The following is a 27,490-nucleotide window of genomic DNA, read 5'->3' as shown; positions in this document are numbered from 1 at the left end:
ATCTATGTTTGGGGTCCCACTTCTCACCACAGCGTTTACGTTTACCCTCTTTTATCCTTTGCATTTCCACATTAGATTTTTCATCTTCACGACGATGTGGTGGAACATATCTTGTATTATTTGAGTCCACATACTAGGGTATCCTTTGTCTTGAATATGTTTTTTCTGCGTTTGACCAAAATATTGGTTTAGATTTCTTTTCGGCTGTTTTTGCTTTTCGTCTTGCTACTTCTATTGATGTAATGTCATGCATCTCAAGTTCTGCTTGTAAATGGGTTTTGAGTCTCAAGACGCATGACTGAATTAGACAAGATTCTGATAACCCAGGTACTCGTGTTACCAAGGTCTCCCATTCTTGAGTGTATTCGTCCACACTTCCTTTTTGTCGTAATTTGATGAGTTTTGAAAAGAACTCTTCTTCCTTTACACCTTGGAATCTTTTAAAGAATGCATCCTTAAATTTTCTCCAGCTAATGACGTGTGTTGTCTTTTTCCACCACATATACCAGTTATATGCTTCCCTTCCATTTTCATGGATGCGTGCCTAAGCTTTTCGTCATCGTCATTGATGTCATATATCTCAAAGTATTCTTCTGCTTATTTATCCATGCAACATTGTTTTTTTAGTTTCCATCGAATTTAGGCATCTCGATTTTTGCCCATCGCTGGTATGTCGCTAATGGTTGAGCGAAAAAGGGGTGTTGATTGGTAAAGGTATCCCAGAATTGCTTGTTTGTAAGAGTTGCGTTGCTCACTTCTTGGTGGGGTGTCACTGATTTTTTTGGGGATTCAACTTTTTCATGAGAGTTTGTTGATTTTGTTGAATCTGATGAGATGTGTTCTTGATTCTCTTCATTTTCTTTTAATAGTTGTTCGGATGTACAATTCGCCCTTTTACACAACATTTTCAGCATTGTTAAGACCTCTCTGATGTCTGCTTCTATTTGGACATGGTAATTTTCCATCTTTAATTCTATTCGATTTGTCGTATCCTGAAGACTTTTGATTTCGTTAGCCTGATTTTTGATATTGTCAGCTTGCTCCTCAAGCTTGATCTGGAATTCATTTAATCTTTTACTGACCTCGTCGTGGTTGTTATTTATCTTATGCTCCGAGTCCAACAATTTTTTTTGGAAATCTGCCATTGTCATTGTCGACATTGAGCGAGTTTGTGGGGGCGTGTATTTATTTGCCAGCTTATATATATATATATATATATATATATATTTTAAATAATTAAATTAAATTAATTAATTTAATTATATGACATAAGTTTTTTTTTAATTAATTAAAATAAATTTAATTAATTAAATTAACTTTATATATATAGTTATATTATATATAAATTAAGGTATCATATACATATATTATAATTAAATTACGTTATAATTATATTACATATATATATTATATATCATAAACGTCAACTGCGGACAGTCACGTCTTATATTTTCACTGTTCAGAAAACTAGCGAAATATCACCGCAGATTTAATGCTAGGCTACGGATTTGGACGGAGCTGCTAGGGGAATAGCAATATGACGGCTGTGGATGGTAGGCAACAAGGGACGCGGTGTACGGGCTGGATGATGAGGGTTTTAGCATATCCGCAGAGGAATTGTTTTTCAACGATGAGCGAGGGATTGCGGCTAACAATCGGACAGGAGCAGCGGAGCAGTGACGTAGGGTTGGAATAGCAATGTAGGTTGACAGCAGCGTGGTTTGGTAATGGGGATGGGCAGAAAAATCGGGACGCGAGGTTTGGGATGCAGCTTGATTGAGCGGATAGCGGAGTACAACCTGAAAACCGAATCGCTCTGATGCCAATGATGCAGAAACTTCTTGACAACAGATTTATTTATATAAATATTTTATTAAAAGATGAAATTACAGATGATAGATGATGATGTTTACAATGGGTTTCCTGGCTTATATATCGCCAAGGGAACCCTTTGGGGAAAGGGCATGATCTTATGATCGTGCCCTTTCATCTAATTTAACCTAAAATTAAATAATAAACCTAGAATTAAGTACTAACTAATTTTTTACATAACAATAACAATAATAATGTAAGGACACAACAATAACAATAGTGGCTTTTATGGGGCACAATAATAACAATATGGTGATAGCATGGGCACAACAATAACAATAAGGGGCTACAATGAAAATAATAATATGGGAATACACTAGTATTATAGGGGCCTAACAAGCCTCTCTCCTTCAAAAAAGTGTTGTCCTCAACGCTTGAGTAATTCTGGATGCTTCTGTATAAAATTCTCATCCTCGCATGTGGAATCTTCGGTGGGTAAGTTCTTCCACTTGATGAGATACTTTGAAATTGATCGATTTCATAGCTGTTGATTTCTTGCTTTTGTGACTGCTTCAGGTTCCAATATTATTTTTCTTTCCTCGTCAAGTTCTGGCAATATTGTTTGAATTGGGAGCTTGTCTCCTATAACCTTCTTTAAGCATGAAACATGAAAAACTGGGTGCACTCGGGAAGATGCAGGAAGCTCCAATTTATATGCCATAGTACCAATCTTTTGTAACATCTTGTATGAACCATAATACTTTGGTGATACTTTATTATCCTCCTTAGCTTGCTTGAGGGACATTTGTTTGTATGGTTGTAGTCGTAGAAATACTCAGTGCACCTACATCAAAACTTCTTTTGCTGCGATGTTGATCTGCCTATTGTTTCATTCTATTCTGCGCCAAAATGAGGTTATCCTTTAAGAGTTGGAGAACTTCTTGTTGATGCTCGATGTGATCTTCCACTGCTTGAACCTTAGAATTTTCTCTTAAAGATGATGTGATGGATGGTGGATGATATCCATAAAGTGCCACAAATGGGGTCATTTTTGCTGCAGTATGGAAGGAAGTGTTATACCACCATTCAGCCAGTGGCAACCACTTGACCCATTGTGCTTGTTTATTAGATACAAAGCAACAAAGATATCCTTCCAAACATTTGTTCACTATCTCAATTTGCCCATCACATTGAGGATGATAAGATGAGCTATGAGCTAACTGAGTACCCAAACAAGAAAATATTTCTATCCAAAAATTTCCAGTGAAAATGGGATCTTTGTTGCTTACAATAACCTTTGGGTTTCCATGTAACTTTTGAATTGTTTCCATAAATGCAGTAGCAACTGTACTGACTTTAAATGGATGAGATAATGCACAAAGTGTGCATACTTGGTAAGTCTATCAACTAAAGTCTAATACCATGATGACACTCTTTCATTCGGACTTTGGTAAACCTGTGATAAAATCCATTGAAACTTCCTCCAACATTGACTTGGAATGGATAAAGGTTGTAACAGACCCGGGGTCTTAATTGTCTCAACTTTATTTTGCTGGCAAACCAAACATTCCAGCACAAACTTTTGAATATCAGATTGAAGGCCATCCCAAAAAAATTCCTTCTTAACACTGTGGTAAGTTTTTAAAAATCGTGAGTGCCCTCCTAAGGGAGAGGTGTGCAATTCCAGAAGAACCTTTTGCTTGAGTTGGGAATTCTTACAGAGGTATAAGCAATCTTTGTACCATAATGAATCATTTTTCCAGCTAAATGTATTAGATGTACTGGAATCTTGCTGCAACTTTTGAACGAGTGCCCACACTTCTTCGTCATTCTTCCATGCATCCCTTGCTTCGTTTATCCAATTTGGTTGGATAATAGAAATAACACAAAACAATGCTTCCACATCCTCATCCTTTCTTGAGAGTGCATCTGCAACAACATTTTGCTTCCCTTTTTTGTAGATGATTTCAAAGTCATAACCCAAAATCTTTGTGAACCATTTTCGCTGCTCTTTTGAAGATAATCCTTGTTCTAAAAAGTATTTAAGACTATCATGATCCGTTTTTACCTTGAAGTGTCTTCCCATTAGGTAAAGTTGCCATTTCTTAAGTGCATGTAGTATTGCCAACATTTCCTTTTCATAAATAGCTTTGTGTAAATACTCTCCTTTGATTGGACGACTTTCGAAAGCAATTGATCTTCCTTCTTGCATTAAAACAACACCAATTCCATTTCCTGAGGCATCACATTCCATAATAAAGGTTCATGTTATGTCTGGCATAACTAAGACCACTGCTTGGCACATTGCCTCTTTAAGATGTTCAAAGGCCTTCGTTGCTTTTGGAGTCCAAGAAAATGCATCTTTCTTCAGTAATGTTGTTAGAGGATCTGCTATTCTCCCATAATTCTTAACAAACTTGCGATAATACCCTGTTAACCCTAGAAATCCTCGCAGATGCTTTATGGATGTGGAGATTTTCCATTCCTTAATGGATTTAATTTTGCTAGGGTCTACCTTAACACCTTTATGAAATACAATATGACCAAGATATTCCACCTCTTGTACTCCAAAGAAACATTTGGAGGTTTTTGCATATAATTCTTTCTCATCCAATAGTTTGAGCACCCTGTCAACATGTTGAACATGATCCTTCCAAAACTTGTTGTAGATTAGTATATCATCAAAAAATACTAACACAAATTTTCTAAGGAAGGGTTTGAAAATGGAATTCATCAAATCTTGAAATATAGAAGGTGCATTGGTAAGGCCAAAAGGCATGACCAAAAATTCATAATGATCCTCATGAGTTTTAAACGCTGTTTTTGGAATGTCCAATTGCTCCATGTAATTCATCCAATAATTCATCAATGACAGGAATGAGAAATTTATCTTTAATAGTGAGCTTGTTGAACTCCTTATAATCCGGACACATGCGCCATGATCCATCCTTCTTGTGCACCAATACTACTAGAGCAGAGAAAGAACTTTGACTAGGTTGAATTATACCAGCCTCTAGCATTTTTGCAACCATACGTTCAATTTCACTCTTTTGGGCATATGGATATCTGTAAGGTCTGATGTTTGGAGAAACACTTCTTAGAATCAAATGAATCGCATGATCATGATCACGAATAGGTGGGAGGCCTTTGGGAGTCTCAAATACCTTGGAATGATTGTCCAAAACTTTTTGGAGATCTTGAGAAATAGATGATTTCGATGTGGGAACCTCTAGTGAACATAATTGTGCAATTACACCCTATTGTTCTTTCTTTAGAAGCTTTGTCATGCTGTTAGAGCTGATTATCTTTCTCGGTTTCCCTGCGATACCCCTTAATTCAACTTCCTTTCCTTCCCAAAAAAAATTCAAGAAAAGTTCTTGAAAATTAAAAGCTATTGTACCCAAAGATTGTAGCCATTGGACTCCTAGTACAACATCAGCACTACCCATTGGAATGGAAAGCATTGAACTATTCAATACATATTCTCCCATGGATAGCTTGATATTATGGCACTTTCCAGAGAAATTTATGGTTCCTCCATTTGCAACCATCACTTGACACTGTGGTGCTAGATATAGGAAACAATTCAATTCCTTGACCATCTTACAATGAATAAAATTATGGATACTACCTGAATCAATCAACACTATTACCTTTTTCTTCTTGATATGTCCTTCTATCTTGAGAGTTTGAGGAGTTGTAATTCTTGCCAATGGATTACAAGATATGGTTGGATTCATTTCTTTTTTCTCTAGGGTTGGTTCTAGGTGTATATCCTCTTCTTTTGACGTTTCTTGTTTTTTTCTTGCTCCTCTTCACAATCTATGTAAAATAAATTCTTCTCAGCACACTAATGGCCTTTAGTATATTTTCTATCACAACTGTAACAAAACCCTTTTGCTATTTTTTCTTCCAATTGTTGTGGTGTCAGCCTTGTAGGTTGTGGAAGGCTAGCAACAACACTTCCATCTTTATAGTTGTGAGTGGTAGGTTTCATTGTTGCCATAATTTTGCTTTCAATTTTTCTTGCCAACCTGAATGCCTTCTCCAATGAATTAGGTTCCCAAAGGCAAACCTCATGTTGGATGTTATCCTTTAAAATCCCTATGAACACATCAATCATATGCTCTTCTGGAATATCTTTTACTCTTATATTCAATTTTTGGAAGTCCTCAATGTGCTCTACCATTGAACCCTTTTGTTTGAGATTTATCAATTGGTTAAAAAGGTGTTGCTTTTTGTATCCTCATAATGTGCTATCATTTCCTCAAAAAAAATTGACCAAGTGACAATTTGTTTATGAGAGCAAAGCCATCGATACCATACAAACTGATCGAAATACTGCTCTATCTGTAGTATCCATGTTATGGGATACTTGCCATCAAACTTCCTCATATTGATCTTTGGAACATGGTGGGTCTTTAATCCAACGTTAGATTCTATGAAATCATGATTAACATTTCTTTTGTTCTCATCATGAGTTTCCTCTACTACCTTTTCACCATTGGGAAGCCTTTCTTGTAGCAACTTTGCCAAACCTCCTTTCAAACCTTCCAAGTCTTTCTTCAAATCTTCAATGTTTTCTTTCAATTTTACTTCTAAACCATTCATCACGCCATCCATCTTAGCTTCCATGCCTTTCTTCAAACCATCCACTTTAGCTTCTGTTACTTTTTGTGAGAGTGAAATTTGTTGCACTTGGTCTCATAATTTTGATATATCATGTTGCATTTCTTCGTCTTCTTCATGAGTCATGGTAGAGATTTCAGGTTGCTTACTAGGTATTTCCATTTTATTTCTCCGGGGCATCAATTATTGATAATTATGCTTCAATATGCCCTTTGAATCACTTCAAACAAATTCTTCAAACCAAACTTATGCAATTTTTTAAAAAGACTACACACTTTTTTTCGCTTTGTAGGAATTCGATATTGAATTTGTTTTACCTCTGTAATTTCGGATCTCCAAGGTTCGAAATATTGTCCTGTGGTAGCCCTCTGAGTCCTCTTCCCAACCCCACAAGTCTGATCAATATTGGATTCTCTAAGAAAGAGTTATGCCAAATATCCCACGATGACCTGATTATAGATTAGTTCAGTAGAGCGAACTTGTACAAAGTGCAACGTGTCACTGTTTTGACCTTCGGACCTGAAAACGATACACAGAAAATTACAGTCCGTCTTATTTTTGTAACTTTTTACGAAATTTCAATCTAATGCTCAGAGAAAGTTATGATGATTTTCCCAAGGCCACTTGTTTGAGATGTAATTCAGGAGCTTGCATAAACCCTAACTTCCTTGGATCATATCTCCGAAAATATAGCGATACAAGATCTGAAATTCGGACCCAAGGTTCATCAAGATTTTGATACCAAATGTTATGCAACCAGCCCACAAAATAGAAGAAAAGATAGATCAACGACTTCAAAATCAGCTTCTTCGAAGGGGCAACCTCCTTTACATTACACAAATGAACAAATATAGGAGTCTAAGGGGTCACAATATAATCAGAACCGACATAACAATAATAATGTAAGGGCACAACAATAACAATAGTGAGCTTCTATGGGACACAATAATAACAATATGGGGACAACATGGGCACACCAATAACGATAAGGGGACAACATGGGCACACCAATAACAACAAGGGGCTACAATGACAATAATAATAAGGGAATACACTAGTATTATAGGGACCTAATAGAAGTGGTAATCAATAAAAAATGAAAATCATGATGAATGCTATTTTTACCAGAATGCCAATAATTTTTACACGTTATAATCTTTTGAGTTTTCTTTAAGAGTATTTTCTGTGCGTTTTTGAGGCCTTAGATTCTCATTGTAATTCTTCTTAACCTGTTCTTGCAGGTTGCCCTATAAGTTTTGAGTTCCAGAATTACACTATAATAACAAGCCAGTGCAAAGGTCCAAATTACACACGGGAGCTTTGTTGTACTGCGTTCACGGAATTTGCATGTCCCTTTGTTCAATATATAAATAATCTGTCGACTGATTGCTCACAAACAATGTTCAGCTACATAAATTTATATGGAAAGTATCCACCAGGTCTCTTTAGTAATCTCTGTCAAGGAGATCAACATGGTTTATTGTGCGAAGCAGAAGTTCCATCACCAAGCTCTTCTGAGAATGCGAATGCTGCAGGGTCACGTCGGGTCTTGAAAAGTTTCTCAGTGTTTATCTGGCTTGTATTAATCAACTTATTCCCAATTTGGTACTTAAATTGTGAAATTGTTGACAAATATTTGTGTTTCACTTTTTAGTAGTTTTGTTCCTAGTAGAAACTCATGGTATTATTTCTATTCACTTGTCATAGATTTGCATTTAATTTGCCTTTCCTTCAGGAAGGCAATAATTAACCCCTCGTTCAGATGTCAACAGCGTTTCAATTTCTGGTATTTATGTCTATTGAAAAATGAAATGACTCATAATTAACCCCTCGTTCAGATGTCAACAGCGTTTCAATTTCTGGTATTTATGTCTATTGAAAAATGAAATGACTCTAGGGTGCTTGTCTCATTTTCGGTGCATTTGTGAAGCTAATTTGATCAAACGTTTAGGGTTAGGCTATAGCATTTGCTGAAGTGGTGAATCCCTCCTTGGCTGATTTCAGAGTCATTGATTTGAACATGATATACCCCAATATGTATTGCAGAGTTATGTGGAAAACAAAGGCCGTGATTTCCGTTTGCAAATGAAGATTTGCCTATTATTTAATGCTTGCTGCTTGCTTGATGGATATGGGCTCAAATTTTCTTTGGAAGTGAGGGACTTCCCTGATACTACCTTTGTTAGACATTAGCATTGTTGAGTTATGTGGAAAACAATGGCCGTGATTTCCTTTCGCAAATGAAGATTTGCCTATTATTTAATGCTTGCTGCTTGCTTGATGGATATGGGCTCAAATTTTCTTTGGAAGTGTGGGACTTCTCTGATACTATCTTTGTTAGACATTAGCATTGTTGGGGTTCATTTTCAGTCTTTGAAAGGTGGCAAGCAGTTCGGATGCCCCTCTTTGCTATTTGGACTATCATAGGTTAGAACTACAAACTAGCCATTAAAAGTTTTTGAGGTTGCCTAAAAATTTCCAGTGCCAATGTTGGTTATAATATTTTTTACTTCTGGCTGACAAAGCAGGTAAAGGTGAGATTTTGAGTTGTTTTCCCTTGAAGGATGCAGAAAACAAAGTCAAAGTTATAATTGATAGCCTAAAGTGTGAGAGCACTCCTTTGACTCAACATGTTTTATTCTCTGTTGAAAGTGATAAGACCAACAATTTGAGATGGCTGCATTATGAGATGATCCTTATTGTGACGAGTTATCAATTCCATAATGTCTCCTTTCGAAAAACACGCATGTCTACCATAGTAATTGTCCATAAAAGCAAACTAGAAAATTAATGGGTTCTCATATTCTGATATTTCTGAAACCTATAAATCTATTGTAATCTACTCTGCAACCTTTTTTGCCATGACTTTTGAATATAAAGAGCAACAAATAGTTTGATCAGTATCAACTCCTTTTTGTTTGATCAGCATAAACTCCTTTTTGGTGACACGCATGCAGCAATAAAAATGCAGAAATGGATATTTAAATTGGGACTATCATACTTGAGAAATTTGTTATGGGCTAGGGTATACATTCCTCTTGGAATATTAAAATTTAAAACTGGTTTTTCACAAGCAACCGAGAAATTATGCAGTAATCTATACTATGATATGCTTCTCAATCTGGTTCTATGATCCCATGTCGTTTGAGAAAACCACATCCTTGAATTTATCAACATGTCAAGTACTCCCTAAATTTATCAACATTCCAGATCAGGAAATCCCCATATAATAGATCAAAATATCAAGAGATAATTTGTCGTTTGCAGCACTAAAATTGATTGAATGCATCTTAAGAAAAGCTAAGATTGTTATGGTTCCTTAATCTGTTGCAATATTACAACTCTTGTTTAGAGGGGTGTATCTTTGAGAGTAAAAAAAAAACTTATTGAAAGTATTAGAGAATTTTCAATTAAACCAGAACAAAAGTTTATACGAATCAAAAAGTGGCTGTGCCAAAGCTAGCGGCAACACATGGATGATAGTTTCAGGATAGTTTTATGATTGAACAGAATACTAGACAATTTACTAGATCTTTTAGTAGCCTTTCTAAAAAGGAATTACAAGATTTCTTACAAGTGAGTTGTTTCACAAAAGTGACCAAGAAGCATACTACACAGAAATACATAGGCAATTTCAGTTCTGGGCACTTCCTTGAGCTTCTTTATCCTTAACATGAAGGAGCTTGGTTCCTCTATGCCCATAGGATCTCTCTTTTGGATGACAGAGTCCTCCTCTATTGGTCCTGGTTGGAGGGAGAGATTTTTGGATGCCAAGGAGAGTGTGTCCATGTGCTGAGTGACAAAAAGAAGTCTGAGATTAAAAGATTAAAGAATTGGCAAATATGAAAAATTGGAAAATTGAAAAGATAAATTTAAAAAAATTAAGAGAAATTAGAAATAGTTATACTTTGATCTTTTATCCACACCAAAACCAAATTTTCACACATTATTTGCTTTTAAGTATGAAGTTTGATAACTATCATAAATATTTTGGCAAATCGTTCAATGCAAGATCTTTTAAAAAAAATATTTTTAAAATGTATCATATATGAATTTATATAACAAATAAATACATCAAAATTTAAGATGGTTAAATATTTTGAAATGTGTCATATATGAATTATATAACAAATAAATACATCAACATTTAAGATGGTTAAATCATTCAAAGAACATGAGTGAAAGCATTGGTTGGCCAAAGGTAAAAATGCCAACACGAGTTCAGGTCTCGAAAGGAAGGATTTAACATGATGTCCTCGCATTACGAGCTTGGGCCTCCACAAAACTACCAAATATCTTGATAGAGTGCACGGAGGTCAACTTGTAGGGGTATAGCCAATTCTTGCTTATGCTCCACGAATCCACGAGAGCAAGCATAGTCGGATCTTCGTTGAAAGTAATTGAAAGTAAATTTAAACGAAAACAAATTGCAACCAAATGAATTGATAGTAAGGAGTTTGTAGTTGTACTTCTCTGTCCAAGTGTTAGCTAAAAAAGAATGCAATTCACCTTGAAACCTGCCCAAAATATCTAGGCATGTTGGCATTTCCACAAAACATCACGAACCTAGTTTTGGAAACCTTATTAATGTTGGCATTTCCAAGAAATATCATGAACCTAGTTTGATGAAGCTAATTTGATCACAATGATGGAAGCAAAAGTTCCATCACCAAGCTCTTGTGAGAATGCGAATGTTGCAAGGTTACATCAGGTCATGAAAAGTTTCTCAGTGTATATCTGGCTTTTACTAATCAACTTATTCCCATTTTGGTACTTCCATCATGAAATTGTTGACGAATATTTATGTTTCACTTTTAGGTATTTTTGTTCCTAATGGAAACTCATGGTATTATTTCTATTCTAATTTTCCTTTCCTTTAGGAAGGCAATAATTAACCCCTCGTTCAGATGTCAACCATGTTTCAATTTATTGTATTTATGTCTATTGAAAAATAAAATGACTCTAGAGTGCTTGTCTCATTTTCGGTGTATTTGTGAAACTAATTTGATCAAACTTTTAGGGGATAGGCCAGAGCATTTTCTGAAGTGGTGAATCCCTCCTTGGCTGATTTCAGAGTCATTGATTTAAACATGATATCTATTGCAGAGTTATGTAGTTTGGCAAACAATCCTTGAAGTAGTCACCACCCTAGACTTTATGTTTAAAAGAGGCAAGAGCCTTCAAAATTCACTAACACCTCCTCAATGAGCATTCTATTGGATCTCGAAGTCATTGTAGTTTGAGTGCCTAACCAATTTCTCAAGATCCTTTATCTCATAGATATAAATAGGCTTCCCACTCCATCTCTAATCCTTTCACATGGGGCCTTTCTCATGCAACTATGTTATATATAAGCAACTCGTAGGAATCATATGGAAAAGGCCCTCTAAAACAACATAGCCAAAGCCAAAAATCTTTTGAGCACAACTAAGAGACCTCCATGTGTACCATTGTAGAGTGTTTGATGCCACAAAACCTTTGGAAAAAAATTCTTTTCAAGCCAACCTTTTACTTCCATAATCTGGTAAGAAACCAAGCTAATGCCTTGAAAATTGGAATGCCTAGATTGATTAGGCGGGTAGATCTCAAGATTCCTGAAGGACCCTGCAATTGCTAATTAAGAATATATGTGGTTTGTTTGCCAACCTGCCCATCTCTTATTGGGCATCATTGAATTGGGATTGAAAATGGCTTCATGTTATTGATAGTTTCGCAATGTTAAAAAGTGCTTTCATTTTCCTAAGTATGTTGAGTCCATTGAATGTGGTGCTATATTTATCCTTGCTAAGGGGCATCCCCTTCCATTTCATATATCACCTATCTTTTGACCAGGGCCATTCATGGGGAGGATCTTATATTTGGGAGGCCCAAACTTGCATGGGCTTGTGGTAAGGTATATATGCCCCAAGCCACTCAAGGGAGCCCCTTTCTCCCTCTCTATATATACTCAAAGAAATCTTTGGAGCATACACTCCAAAGCTTTGTATATTGATTGGAAGGGAAATAGTCATGATGAGTAGTACAAATGTTTTAATGTTAAGGTTCCATCCAAGGTTTGTAGTTCACCTAGGGGGTGGAAAGTTGAGCTCACATAGGAATATTATTTCCAATTTTGTCCAAGATTTACATCCATTGATGCACAAGAGAAACTAGCAAGCTAGAAGGGATGCCCAAATACCAAATGATCACTTAGGGCTTATGTGCTTCTTATTTTAAATCTATTAGTGTGTGGTTCTTATTTTTGGAAAAAAATTGTAGTTGGAAGATTTACATTGATAAAAATATGCAAAAAAGATATAGGTACAAAGATAAAAGCTAAAAGATATTTCCATGGTCTATTTCCAAGGCTTAATAACTCCAAATCAAAATCTACTAGCCTAGTTTGCCGAATACCCAAAATAATTACATTCCAAAATTTCTTGCATGAGTATATTCACACAAGTTGGTTGCATACCAATTAAAAAAACAATACATGATTATATTGGATTATGAGCCCCAAGCCACTCAAGGGAGCCCCTTTCTCCCTCTCTCTATATACTCAAAGAAATCTTTGGAGCATACACTCCAAAGCTTTGTATATTGATTGGAAGGGAAATAGTCATGATGTGTAGTACACATGTTTTAATGTTAAGGTTCCATCCAAGGTTTGTAGTTCACATAGGGGGTGGAAAGTTGAGATCACATAGGAATATTCTTTCCAATTTTGTCCAAGATTTACATCCATTGATGCACAAGAGAAACTAGCAAGCTAGAAGGGATGCCCAAATACCAAATGATCACTTAGGGCTTATGTGCTTCTTATTTTAAATCTATTAGTGTGTGGTTCTTAGTTTTGGAAAAATATTGTAATTGGAAGATTTATATTGATAAAAAGATGCAAAAAAGCTATATGTACAAAGATAAAAGCTAAAAGATATTTCCATGGTCTATTTCCAAGGCTTAGTAACTCCAAATCAAAATCTACTAGCCTTGTTTGCCAGATACCCAAAAGAATTACATTCCAAAATTTCTTGCATGAGTATATTCACACAAGTTGGTTGCATACCAATTAAGAAAAACAATACATGATTATATTGGATCATGAGCCTGACTTCTTATCACCATTGGTTCGGATGTTGATGGAGATTTCTTTTTTTTGCTCCATTAACATCCAAACTTCTTTGCATTTGTTGGAGTCTTTGCTATTCCTAACATTCTTGAATTACTTTGAATTAGTGGTTCTGCCTTTTCTTCTTGAAGTGCCTCAACTTTCGCAACCTAATATTCCCAAATTTCCATTAGTCATTGACTTAACTGATTCTATGTACCCTGCCTCGAATCAAGAGAGACAAACTCTTTATTTGGGCTCTAAGTTACCATTTCTTATTGTATTGATTTTAGTTGTACAAGAGAATCTGCTTGTGATTACATTCCATTGGATTGCAAGATTAGTTAATAATCTTCCTTAGAGTTGACTTACCAAGTTGATTTCTATTGATGCTTCCTATTCTTCCTAGGCACTTTGGGGTGTTGTGTTGTAACATGTCCTATTTCAAAACAATCTCTATATCACAAAGAAACTCCCTCATAATCCAACTTCTAAGATTAAGAATAATTTTTTTCTTGTAAAATTAATTTATGGTTGAAACCCTTTGTTGAGTCCATTTCTACACATATTCAGGCATATGTTGATATGATATTCCTCTTAGTTTCATGACTCGCAAAATGTAAATTTCCTAGAGTTGAACAATAGCTTGAAGAGAGGGGAAACTTCAAAAATGTGAGGGAAAATTTGGGAGTCTTATCCAAACAAAAGTTGATGAATGAATGTTACTCAAAGGATTGAAAAAAAAGTCTAGGGTTTCATCCACAAACATGAGTTTCCTTGAAACTGCAAACCTAAATTAAGATTTAGATCCTTATCTTCTTCAATGTCAAACTCAATAATGAAGAAACCCTCTACACATGGATGAATGAAAGCATATTTTTTAATTATTTATTTCTAAAAGAAGGAAATATAGTCATAAATATTAGCTAACCATGTCCAAAAGCGGTTAAAGAAACATACCGAACAAACATGTCTGAAATAATATGTCTTCTTCTACATCTTGCCCAGTGGAAATGGTTAATGATGAAGTGCTTGTTATCACTTAGAGGAAACTTGACTGCGGGAAAACCGCTAAGGTAACCTCAAACCTCTTTGAGCTTTAAAGCCGACCCTTCAACCTGGAGAGGGATCTCTCCTTAAAACACAACCACTCTAGGTCACTGTAGTAGTAGGTTTTACAATTTAAGCTCTATGGCCAGATTTAGTTTGTAAGATGAAATTTGGTTGGGTTGTATATAAAAAATGCCATTGGGCATGGAGTCTAGTTTTATCAAATGATGTTATAGATCTAATGAGAAGGACACAAAAAACAGGATAACAATAACTCCTTTGACAATTTGAGAAATTTGGAAGAAGAAAACTGAAAAGAAAACATAATTATAGCTGATAGAAGCAACAAGTACTAATGACTGAGAAATACAAGAAATGAGCATGAATGAATCCCAATCTCAAAAACTAAAGTTTCTAGACATGAAGAAGATTTTTCATAAACAGAGAAATAACGAACATGGAACTACAACACATGAATTTTTTGCAAATGCTCATCAAAACTGCAATATATTTAAGATCTGCTCAAATACACCAGAATGTTAATATTTTTACAATAAAAGCCAACATTTTTCCATTCTTAAAAAATTGTCTTTATAGACATTACATCAACTGATCACAGGATTATAGTTTCAAACTTAATTACAATAATCCCAAAATATCAAAATATTCTAAGTTCATGCATATGGAGAATATTTTTAATTACATTAAGTTTTCTCTTAAATAAAATATCTGCTAGAAAATATGCTAAAATATAGGCTAAGAAAAGTATCTTCACAATATCTTCCTCAAAAATAGAAACAAGTCCATGACTGATCAAATTGAATCCTCGCTGGTAAATAGGTCCCTTTGTAAACAGGTTCAATCCTTCACCAAAAACTTCTTTTCTGTTAGAGTTCCTTTTCCCTCGGGTTTCCTAGTGAAATTCACTGATACTGCTGCTGTGAGCTTCTTTGGTTTCCAGTGTTGAATATTTCGTTGACAAAATGACTGTCAACATTTCCCTTCTGCCTTTTTTTTAGAATTCGCCGACAATGGGAATGTCAACATTTCTATTTCCAAAATTCGCTGACAACGGAGATGTTAGTGCTCCTCTTCAAAATCGATGACCATAGAGATTTCAACTCCTGTTCTTGAAAATCATTGACAATGGGGATGTCAACCTCTGCTTCTTTCAAAATTGTTGACAGTGGGAATGTCAGCTTGTGCTTCTTTCAAAATCGTTGATAGTGGGAATGTCAACTACTTCCTGCTCTGCTATATGTAAAGATGTTGTTAAGCACACTGTCAGAGATAAAGCCAAAATTGCTGTTTCTTAAGCATAACCAAAATTTTCAAAATTACCCTAAGCCTCCTAGTCGAGGGCGTTGGATGCTTTTAGAAGCACATCCAGCTTTGTTTCTTTCTTTGCCTTGTCTCCATAGGACCTTTTCCTTTAGTTTCTTTGTCTTTGCTCTTTTTAGAGTCTGCAATCTTCTTTTTGTTGATGATAAGGTCCTTCAATGGCAGATTATCTACATCAATTACCTCCTTGGCCAATTCTAGATTGCTCTCAACTTTATTTTAAACCTTAATTTCTTTGTTCGCCTTGCATGGGGTCTTTTGCCTCATTTAAAAGTTTCAAACAATGTCTCTTTAGCTTGGGTCTGAACTTTGACCTCTTTTCCTTTAATGATCTTTGGCATAGTTGTGTTTGCATGGGAGGCTTCAACAGGGGAACTCATGGCCTGAGGGAACGAATAGCAGAAGGTAAGATTACAGGGGATGCAGGGTCTAGTTTACTAAGCCTAACACTCTTTCTTTGGTAAAATTTGGGGATTTTAGGGCCAGAGGATGTAGAAGGGACCTCTGTGTCTTTTTGGCTAGGAGTTGGCTCAATAAGGGTTGTTTCTTGAGTCTTTTTCCCCTATTTAACAATTTTCTTCCTTCCTCTTCGAGATTTAGGGGGTTGAGGTTGAAAACCTCCCCAAAATAGGAAGTGGCTCCAGGTTCTTCTTGCCTTGGAAAGCTGGTTTTCAATTAGCAGTTTAATGAGGGATTTATGGTAGACAAAATGGGGAGAAGGGTCGGTTCTGGCTCTGAAACGAGCTGCCATATGCCTGAGACTCTCCAACAAATAGAAACAAGTGTTCATCCTAACCTGACCAACTAAATGTGCAAGAAAATGGAAGTGATAGAGATTTACTTGGTTGAACCTTCCCTCACATATGAAGTCTTGTTAAGTTATGCGAAGCAAGCCGTGCCATTTATCTTGTAGCTAGACCCTCTGAACCTCGGTTCTCCAATTATGATTCCTGAACTCTTCCTTCAGAAAGAAGGGCACATCAACCCCTGCCAACACATGGCTTCTAAAAACTTGTTCCCCATCTGCTGGCAAGGTTGTGGCCTTTGAAATTAGTTGTTCTGTAACAGAGAAGGAGAGCCCATTGAATTCCACCCGGTTTCCATCGAAATTCTAAGCAAATGAATGAGCCACGACATCGTGGTAGTTGGTGCAACGGTGGAAGAACTCACTCCAACTGGCCTGCTGAAACTGCTGTTGGATATTGGGATAAATCTCCAACAGATCCGGTGCTTTGGGCTCGACTCGATTACCCTTGTTGCCTTTCCCCATTGCAGAATTTATTTGGAAATTAAAACACCGGGATTTGATCCTGGATCTTTGCGGGAGAAGCCGGATGAAATCTTTCTAGTCGTTACCAATTTCGCAGCAAAATAACCAAACTTACAAATGAACTCATAAATTTACAAAGTGAAATGAGTTTAATCGGCAGAGAGGGGAAATCATTATATTTTAAACCATGATTAATCGATATATAATATACCGATGGCAACCGAAAAATCAATGATTTAACATTACACTTACCCGTGGCACACTTGCAAACCTCATCATTGCCGCTGACATGGTCAACGTAATTCCAAAATTTAAATTTGAAATTTGTTTTTGGCATTGACAATCGGCCTATCAATTATATCGGAAATGCTGATAAACCCGTTGTCAGCGAATTTCTTCAGAAAACATTATCGGAACATTAAAGCGCTGATAGCCCCACTATCGATGATTTCCCTATTTATTACAACTAAAATGCTGACACTGAAACTGTCAGCATTTTTTGAATTTAAAAAAAATTAGAGTTAACGTGATAACATTTCCTAAACGAGAAAAGAGGTGACGGGGGAGATCAAGCTTAATTGAGTCAATGCAAGAGTTATCACTTGAATTTCTAGAAGTTGCATCTGTGAGGCCACTTGTGAATGACACATTAGGAGGCCTATACATCGTTGTCTGATGCCTCAAATTTCCAACAAAAGCAAACACTGACCCATCATCACCATGGAAGAACACAAGAAGGACTGGAAGGTCTTAGATGAGCATGAGAGAACTCTGCATGTGGCTAAGGTTAAACATTAGCTATGGTTTCCTTGCATAGGAGAGGCATCTTGCTTCCATACATTTCCATGGTAGGGGTTATCTTTCCCAATACAAAAACCATTTTTTTCTTTTGAGTAGAAATTTCCCCATTGACATCTACAAAGGTTTCCAAGCATAACATCATCCCCTTCACATAGTGTTGGGTCAATTGTGGTGTTAAGGTAGAATTATATGCAAAGTGGACATTAAGAAGTTGGTTACTATATAATAAGAAGATACCTTTGATATTCCCTTACACACTTACAACTTCCAACTGGTAACCAAGAACATCCACTACAATTACATAGAGTGTTTTGACCCCGGGGGGGATATATTGAGTTAAATATATATGGCTTGATCCAAGGTGGGGCATCTATGGGGTTAATGTGTATGTAATAGGATCATCCTAATAATGAAGGGACAAAATGTGCAATATGTGGACAGGTAAATATAAAGATCATGTATTCATTATGGATGAGATATGGATGTACGTATGTATTGGGGTATTTGGAGGAGTTTATCCTATTATTATATGTATTAAAGTTGTGCTCCATGCTCACGTTGTTGTACATGGTGTGTGCTTCTGTTTTTTATGTCTTTGGATATGAACACTTGGTATCGTTGTTGAAAAAATTCAGCAAGAAATTCTCAATTTGATTTTACTTTGATTAAATTGAGAAAATTCGAATTTCCACATAAGTAGACAACTTGGATGATGTTAACTTGTGTGACATGGCTTGTGTCACCCAGTTTACGTAGTAAATTTGATTTGGAGGAGTTAGAGTTCATTTAAGCATGTGTGATTGCTAATTTGTAGAAATCAAGGTCAATTATCTAAGGTTGTTTTCAGTTAAACTAGTTCTGACTGTTGGAGGAACTAGTGGAGGGTTGTTGGGACAACGTCCCCTGCAATAAATTTTGTAAAAGTTCTTGTTATTATTGTAAAGTCTCTGCAATTTGAGGAGCGGGGCGCGCAGGTTGATAGGAGTCAAAGGGAATTTAGGAAGGTCAAAGCCCCTTAGTTTTTTAGGAGTTAAGTTTTTTTGTGACCTGCCCATGGTTTGCGGACCATGGTATGATATAAAAATGAGTCATAGAGAGTTATGAGAGATATCAAGAATCAATCTATGACTGAATTATCTAAGTAAGAGGAGTCTGTTTTCTATACTTAGGCAAAGGGGAAGGATCCTGCAACTGTGTGTGCGGAGACCTTCGTAAGTCCGCAACTGAGTACGCGAGCCCCTGCAGCTATGTGTGCAGGGTTGAAAGAGTCTGTAATTGAAGATCTAAGCATAATAAAGGTTGTTTTGGAGCATTATCTGCGTATCTGTGTATTAACATTTACTTCTGAAATCACTGTATGTTCGCTTTGTTTACTGAGTTTGTCATGGAAAGTACTTAATAAATGTGCGTAAATGTTAGATCTATTTATTTGCATGATGTGATGAATGTTTAGAACAATCGGTGAAGGGTTTGAACCTGTTAATTGTTAGTTACTATAATTTCCAAGTTTTAAGGGTTAAGGTTCGCGAAGGCCGGAATAAATCCCTAAGAGTATAAAAAACACATCACAAACTTCTTTGGATGCAGAAACCTAGTTCTAGCATCCCCTAATACTGCCTCGGGTGAGACTGCAGCTTGCGCTACGAGGGTTGTTACCGAAAGGGCCGGTAGTGTAGGGTTTTGTTGGTTAGGGCAACTAACTCTGAACCTAGGTCCAAGCCCCCTCAAGCCAACAAATGGTTCTCTTGCCAGGACTGAGATCTATCTGATGAATGTGTGATGTGGCATAAGTGGATATCGATTAAGTGTTGATTTGGGGTAGCATAGGATGTGCTTTAGCCATGAACATTGGTGGAGAGGCTAAAGCACACGAGATCTCCAAGACCCAAAAATGGTTTGGGCAGAATCTAACTAGTTTGGGAGATATTAAAATAATTAATATTTTTAATGGAGTTCCTAAGTCTAAACTTAGGAAACATAAAATATTAATGTGAATTAATATAAAACTGGGTTAGAATGGTCCAAAAGTCATGGATTAAGCCAAATCTAATCTTAACCATTGATTAGAGATTTAATCTCGGCTGTTGATGGCCAACGAGAAAAGTATAAGAGGAGGCTTGAGGGTCAGTTGGAGAACACACCAAGAGAGATCAAGAACTTGATTTTCTGGGCAGGGTTTGCCGAGGAAATTGAGTGAGTGATCTGAGTTGTAGCTAAGGGGTAGTGAATACATAGCAGAGAGACAGAGTTAGTACTAGAAGGTTCAGCGTCGAAGCCGAGAAAGGTTGACGTAGAGCCAGCTAGAGGCCACGCAGAGGCAGCCAGGAGTTGCGCAGAGCCAGAGAGGGCCAGCATGTGAGACACAGAGGCTCCAGAGGCTGACGCAGAGCCCAGAGAGGTTGATGCTGGGCCAGAGAGGCTGACGCTCAGTCAGAGAGTATGACACAGAGCCTAGAGGCAGCGCTGGGAGAATTTCATGGGACAGACTGGGAGCTGGAGAGCCGGATAGGGTGATGCAGTCCCTTTCAGAGTGACGCAAAGAAACATAAATTGCATTGTTGCTGTGGGATCATTAATCTGGTGATTTAGCCGGAATATCTGTCTCCGACTGAGATGTACTACTGCCGAGGGTATTCTCTGTTGGGTGAGCCATTTCTGGCACCCAGGTTGTATTATGAAACTGCATAATAATAAAACCCTTTGAATAGCTGCACCGTTTTCCCGCATTGGGTTTTTCCAGGGACATTAGTAAAAAAATAACGGTGTCACTTGTGTGCTTGTTTACTTTCAGTGGCTGATCTGTATGTGTTGATACTGTGCTTGTATTTATTTTCAGTATTTACATGGTAAATAACTTGTTAAGTAATTAAACAAGTAGGAAGAAATAAATCAGATAGCACAAGAAGAATTTCTAACGGGTTAAACTTAGAAATTCCAACATGGTATCAGAGCGTGGTTGCAGATCACAGGATAACTGAAGGCATCAACCGAGCAGAGCAAACAACAGAAACAACTGTCTCGAGTGACAGAAGTTGTTCCTAGCAGAAAGCAACAAGGAAGGGGTGACGCAGAGAGCCTGCGTCATCAGTTCGAGCTAGGAGGAGGATCAACGCTGAGGCAGAGAGGAGTAGACCTGACCTATGCAGTGCCCAATCATCTTTCTCAATCAGGAAGGATCGACGTTGTGGCTAGGAGGTGCAGATTTTGCTGGTGCCGAGATTGTGTAGAGCCTAGAGGCTCAGACCTTGAGATTGCTGAGGCATAGGAGGCTGTGGGTAAGTTGCGGAGCGAAGCTGGTGGGGTATTGTGGTCAGAACAATACCTAACAGGGCAAGACCAAGGAGGAGGGAGTCGCTGCCAAGGATTTCTAGCCAATAAATCCGGATCAATGGTGCAATTGCACAAATGATTGGAGTGGGGCATCTCGACATTGGCAGAGGGGTTTCAAGAAGGGAAATTGAGGCTCAGAGGGAGTCAAACCGAGAATTTCTAGACGGGAAGTTGAGACTCAATAAGAGTTGATCAGAGGAATTCCAGGAGGGAAGTAGAGAGACTCGAAAGAGTCGAAAGAGGAGCAACAAAATGGTGGTGAATGGGTTGAGAGATCAGGATAGACTGGACGGAGCTTCCAACTTTGTAGTTTGGAAGACCAGGATCTTGTCCATTCTAGACAGGCATCACATCAAGCACTTCGCCTTGAAAACGATAGTGATCCCAATTGACTCGGCTGAAAATGAGAAGTACTAAGAGGCAATGGCCAGGGCTAAGTGCATCATCCTTGATGGGGTCAAGGATCATGTGGAACCACATATTGCCGAGAAGGGTACAAAGAATGAGATGTGGGATGCTCTGAAGAAGTTGTATCATCATACTTCCATGTAGAGGAAGAATATTCTAGAAAATCAGCTGCTGTCATACCAGATGCAGAGGGGAGAGCAGATAGATATATTCCTCAGGCGATGGACAGACATCCGGGACCGATTGACTTCCATAGGGGCCACGCCGGATGAGGAGATGTTGGTGAGGACCGCACTGAACACAATCTCAGAGGAATGAGAGGTATTTTTCCAAAGCATATTGGGTAGGTCAAACCTTCTGGATTGGGAGGAACTGTGGGCGGCTCTTCCCCAGAAGAGATTAGACGACTAACCAAGGCAGGGAGTAGTGGTAAGGGGGTCAGAATCAAGAAAGAGGAAGAGGAGGATGTTGCTCTATCATCTGCGGGAAATTAGGAGAAACGAAAGAAGAAGGACCTCTCCAAGGTCAAGTGCTTCCACTGTGGGGAATTGGGTCACTATGTGAACCAATGTCCAAGGAAGAAGAGCAAGGGAGAGGCTTCTGAGACCAAGGCAGTGCCAACGAGGGCAGAGAAATAAGTGGAGACAGATGACGACTGTGCCATGAGTGCTCATGTGCCACTTGAGAGGAAGTGGGGAGACACCGAGTTGTATTCGGACGAACTACAGGTGATGAGGGGCAGGATCCTCGAGGTACCCAACCTCTTGGATTATACCTTGTTACGGGAACCCCGAAGAGGAGTAGCAGGATTGACATATGTTGGTAGAGACGGATGCGGATGGAGTGACAGAGGGTACTACAGTGCAGGAGTCCTGTGACAACGTGAGGAAACAGTGTGAGATACATGGAGTTGTTGCAACAGCGCAAAGGTCAGTAGAGGGAGCACTTGTCAGCGATAGAGGGAGATTCAAAATTGGGAGTGTTTCTAGCCTGACAGAGATGTCATAGTTGGGAGGATCAGTTACTTACTTCTCAGTAACTGAGTTGCAGTGCAATAGTTAGCAGTGACAGTGCTATGGGCAACACAATGCAACATGATGAGAGGGGATGTAGTGCAGATGCAGCAATGGCAGTGGCAGGGCCATGGGAAGTAGCATGGATGCAGAGGGAGCTGTCGTATGGATAAAGCAGTGGCAGTGGTAGGGCCATGGGTAGGAGTACATGATGCAACAGTGTAGAGGATGTTGAGTGGGGAGGCCTAGCATCCGCACAGGGACCGATGCTGGACGATCAGGGTGATACTCAGTGAGGAGTATTACTAGAGCACAATCCTCGCTAAGAGGGAATGTTTATTTGGGGTAGCATCAGATGTGCCCTAGCCATGAAAGTTGGTGGAGAGGCTAAAGCACATGAGATCTCCAAGACCCAGAAATGGTTTGGGAAAAATCTAACCAGTTTGGGAGATATTAAAATTATTAATATTCTTAATGGAGTTCCTAAGTCTAAACTTTGGAAAAATAAAATATTAATGTGAATTAATATAAAACTAGGTTAGAATGGTCCAAAAGTCATGGATCAAGCCAAATCTAATCGTAGCCGTTGATTAGAGATTTAATCTCGGACGTTGATGGACCAATGAGAAAAGTATATGAGGAGGCTTGAGGGTTAGTTGGAGAACACACCAAGAGAGATCAAGAACTCAGATTTCTGGGGCAAGGTTTGCTGAGGAAATTGAGTGAGTGATCTGAGTTGCAGCTGAGGGGTAGTGAATACATAGTAGAGAGGCAGAGTTAGTACCGTAAGGATAAGCGCATAATCTGAGAGAGGTTGACGCAAAGCCAGCTAGAAGCCTCATAGAGGCAGCCAGAGGCAACCAGGATTTGCACAGAGCCAGAGAGAGCCAGTGTGTGAGACACAGAGGCTCCAGAGGCTGACGCAAAGCCTAGAGAGGTTGACGCTGGCCCAAAGAGGCTGACGCTGAGCTAAGAGGCTGCGCTGGGAGAATTTCATGGGATATACTTGGAGCTACAAAGCTGGATAGGGTGACACAGTCCCTATCAGAGTGATGCAGAGAAGCAGAAACTACATTGTTGCTATGGGATCGTTCATCTGGTGATTTAGCTGGAATATCTGTCTCTGAGTGAGAGGTACTACTACCGAGGGCATTCTCTTTTGGGTGAGCCATTTCTGACACCCAGGTTGTATTCTGAAACTGCATAACAATAAAACCTTCTGAATAGCTGCATCGGTTTTCCCGCATTGGGTTTTTCCGAGGACATTAGTCCAAAAATAACGGTGTCACTTGTGTGCTTGTTTACTTTCAGTTGCTGATTTATCTGTGTTGATACCGTGCTTGTATTTATTTTCAGTATTTACATGGTAAATAACTTGTTAAGTAATTGAACAAGTAGGAAGAAATAAATTAAATAGCACAGGAAGAATTTCTAATGGGTTAAACTTAGAAATTCCAACCATAAGAAAGAGATCGAGATGTGGATAGATCAGAAGCTTCCCGAGTTTCCGGCTCAAGAAAACAAGAATCCGTGCCTATAGAAGGAAGAATGGTTGAATAGATACCTGTATACAAAAGAACACACAATTTTCTTTTGCTCTTTTCCATGTGAGTTATACAAATGGATGGCTAAATTGGCGGACGATCACGGTACGTGGAAGTTGTATAACCCTATTGTGTGGACTCCAGAGTTAGTGACACACTTGGAAGGTTCAGAAAACAAGATCGCGAGGTCTGTCGATTAATGGATTGATAATATTAGGGGTGGATTCATTGCTGAGTTCGCGATTGACACGTTTGTTAGTTATAGCGAAGCTGAAAGCTGGTTTTTCAAAGGACCAAGAGGTAAGTATCTAAAGTCCCTAAAAACTTGGATTAAAATGCTACTATATGAGAAACAAGTTATGCCATTAAATTGATGTTTAGACAAGGCTTAACGGGAGCTATACGAAGTGGGAATCCATTAGGAAGAGATCTAGATTCAGGTGCTGAGTATAGTCCTTTGTTGGGAACGTCTGATAGTGACGAAGAAAGTATTAGTCTGAAGACGCCTCAAGGTGCGCCGCAGACAGTAAATTAGGGTATTGCGGGAATACCACATCCATCCACTCCACCTCCACCATCACCCCCACCTCACACATCTACACCTACACCTCTGCCGCCACCTCCACCTCCATTATTCAGTATGGCGAATTCTATGAAGATGCCCATATTCAAGGGTCTGGGGACAAAAGACCCTGAACAATTCTGGTTCGTAACAGTTGATGTGTGGAAGTCACAGCAGATTATGAACGATGACCTGAAGAAAGCGCAACTGGTCACAACATTGCAAGATAGGGCGCTGAGCTGGTATATCAAGTGTAGTACGACTCATCCAACTACAATGTTGAAAGATACGAAGGATGCGCTGAATAATGAATTCAAGAAGTCGAAGTCTCAAGCTCAGTCTGTAACTAAGGTCAAAGAGATCAAGTAGAGGGTGTATGAATCTGAATGGGATTTTGATCAGAGATTGAAATGTCTGCTGCATCAGGCTAATATGCAGATCACGGATGAACAACACAAGGATTGGTATATTTCTTCGCTATTACCTCATTTGAGATCGCCACTGTCACAACAGATGATTGGAACACAGGCTGAGGCATTGGAGAATGCTATGAAGTTGGAAGGCTCACCTATTCAGGATACGAATATGAGAGTGGAACAAATTCAATCACAGTTGGCTAGTCTGCTGTTGCACTAAAAATTGTTACCTTGACATTCTGTAATCTATGTGAGTCCATTACCACTCATACCTTCCTCCTTTGCAAGTCTTAAGCCTCAGTTCCTCATATCAAGCCTTGAAAATTAGAGAAAGCCCTCAAAAGTCTCTAAAACTTTGGTTCCACACTTTCTCTTTGTATTACCTGCGGTCTTGCATCTAATGGTCATGTCTCCTGCGCACCTGAACGCTTTGTCTCTGTGTTATGGGTGCGGACCCTTGTAAAAGTTAAAAAGACGTGAGTATATTATGAAAAACTCACTTTTAGTCATTTCTAGAAGCTTTTGGAAGGAATCTTGAGGTGGCAAGTTCGCTCTCTTAAGGTTCATGCATCCCATACCTTAAGGAGCTAACCCCTTGATGTGAGGAGCTTATTCCTTTGAAGGAGGATTCTATCCCTTCATAGGTGGACCCGTAACCTCCTCCTTTGCACTATAAAAAGAAGCATTGGGCTAGTTATTGGGGAGGTTAGAAGCTGAATATTTTTGAGGTGAAATGCTGCTGGAACTTAGTCTTCTTTAGTTTAGTTTTTATGAGGAGAGATTATATACCTCTAAGATCTCATTTGGAGGAGTGCAAGGCTTGTCAAAGTAAAGGAAATTCCTGTTTCGGACCCTAGGAAGAGCTTGTTCAACATCAAGGCTGAAAAGGTTGTAAAGTTCTTCTACTTCAAAGTTAATACAAATAAGTTTGTTTTTCTCAATAAGCTGTTGATTCATGGTTTATTTTATAGATTCCTTGATCACCATAATTGACATGATTTATGATATTTTCTATGTAGGTGCTATTTAATGTTTGCTTGTTTCTAATTGCAGGTCTCTAAAGGTAATTCTTTCGAACAATTGGAGGTTAACTCTTTCGAAGATTGAAGGATGACTACTACGAACAAGCATTGGATCTAAGGTAGGGTCTTAAGACCTTTATAATATTTATTTATAAATCGCATATGTCTAGAGAAAGATATATTTGTTTGTCTGTTTGTTGCTAGACTATCTTCTGATACTAGGGAGATCGGTCTTGTCAGCAAGATCGATTTATCGGGCCAACAAATTGGTGACTCCACTGGGGAGCTGAATTTGGTTTTTTGGTTTTCCTTTGTTTTGACTTGAGAAAATTGTTTTCGTTTCTGGTTTTTGATTGATGTATACTGGCTTGGGTAGTTTTTAGAATATGGATTATTTTTTGTTTTTTTTCGAAGTTTTCAGGGGACCGCACATTCTCTTTATAGACAATGCGAGCATCTTTGCACTTTTCCTTTAGTAAACAGAGAGGGACCGCACCTATTTCTTCTGGAGCCTGCGAACCCTGTAATTTTTTTTGAAAAACCTAAGATATCTTCTTCCAGTTAAGTTTAGGTTTGATTTAGGATTTGTAGTGTCTACCCAGATCTATAATTTTCCTGTCAAAAATCTCTTGTGAGTGAGTTTCGATAGTATTTTTGTTTTAGATGATTTTCTAGAAGTTTTGCATGCTTGGATTGGTTTTCACTTGGTCTCTGTAGTGACTCAAAAATCAGAAGCTTGAGAAACCTTAGATCACCCTGGTGTCTTTTTGTCTTCTTGATGAGTCTGACTTGGTTGTGAAATCTATCCTTTGTGAGAAATAGATTCAGTTTTCTCGTTGCAATTCTTTGAACAAACTTTGTTATAAGTTTTGAATTTCATTTTTACAAAAGAAAACATATCTGGATGTTTTTTGATTGATTTGTTATTCTGAACAAATGAATCCTTAGTTTACTGAACAACTAAGTAAAACGTCCTCAAAAAGAATTGAAGCTTTTATTTAATTAGATTTTTAAAAGTTTTTAGATCTCAAAATTAGTTTTGTAGTTTTGAGTGTTTTTCTAGAACTTGTAAATCTCTTTTGAAGCAATTGTTTTTGTAGTTTCGAGTTTTGAAAAGGGAAAGGGATTTATTGTGAGCATTAATTAGTAGTCTCGTTTTGAGTTCTTATTGAAAAAAACAAAAAGATTTTCTTTCCATTTCCATG

At 38.0% G+C, this 27,490-nt stretch overlaps 1 protein-coding gene across 1 annotated transcript in view; it reads left to right on the top strand.

Moving 5' to 3' along the window:
* Positions 1 to 8,286, top strand: part of LOC149172216 (GPI-anchored protein LLG1-like) — a 61,581-nt gene extending 53,295 nt beyond the window's left edge. The window contains exon 3 of the mRNA XM_089424260.1: positions 7,683 to 8,286. Within this exon, the coding sequence (XP_089280386.1) occupies positions 7,683 to 8,095 (413 nt within the window). The 3' untranslated portion in view covers positions 8,096 to 8,286. The remainder of the gene's footprint in view (positions 1 to 7,682) is intronic.
* The last annotated feature ends 19,204 nt before the right edge of the window (positions 8,287 to 27,490 follow it).

The sequence above is a fragment of the Pinus tabuliformis genome, chromosome 4_2, assembly GCF_031772625.1.
Source record: "Pinus tabuliformis cultivar Carrire ecotype Pingquan chromosome 4_2, CPIR1, whole genome shotgun sequence".
In the NCBI taxonomy this organism is placed as follows: domain Eukaryota; kingdom Viridiplantae; phylum Streptophyta; class Pinopsida; order Pinales; family Pinaceae; genus Pinus; species Pinus tabuliformis.
Note: the sequence above shows the minus strand (reverse complement) of the source record. Positions and strands in the feature narration are given on the sequence as shown.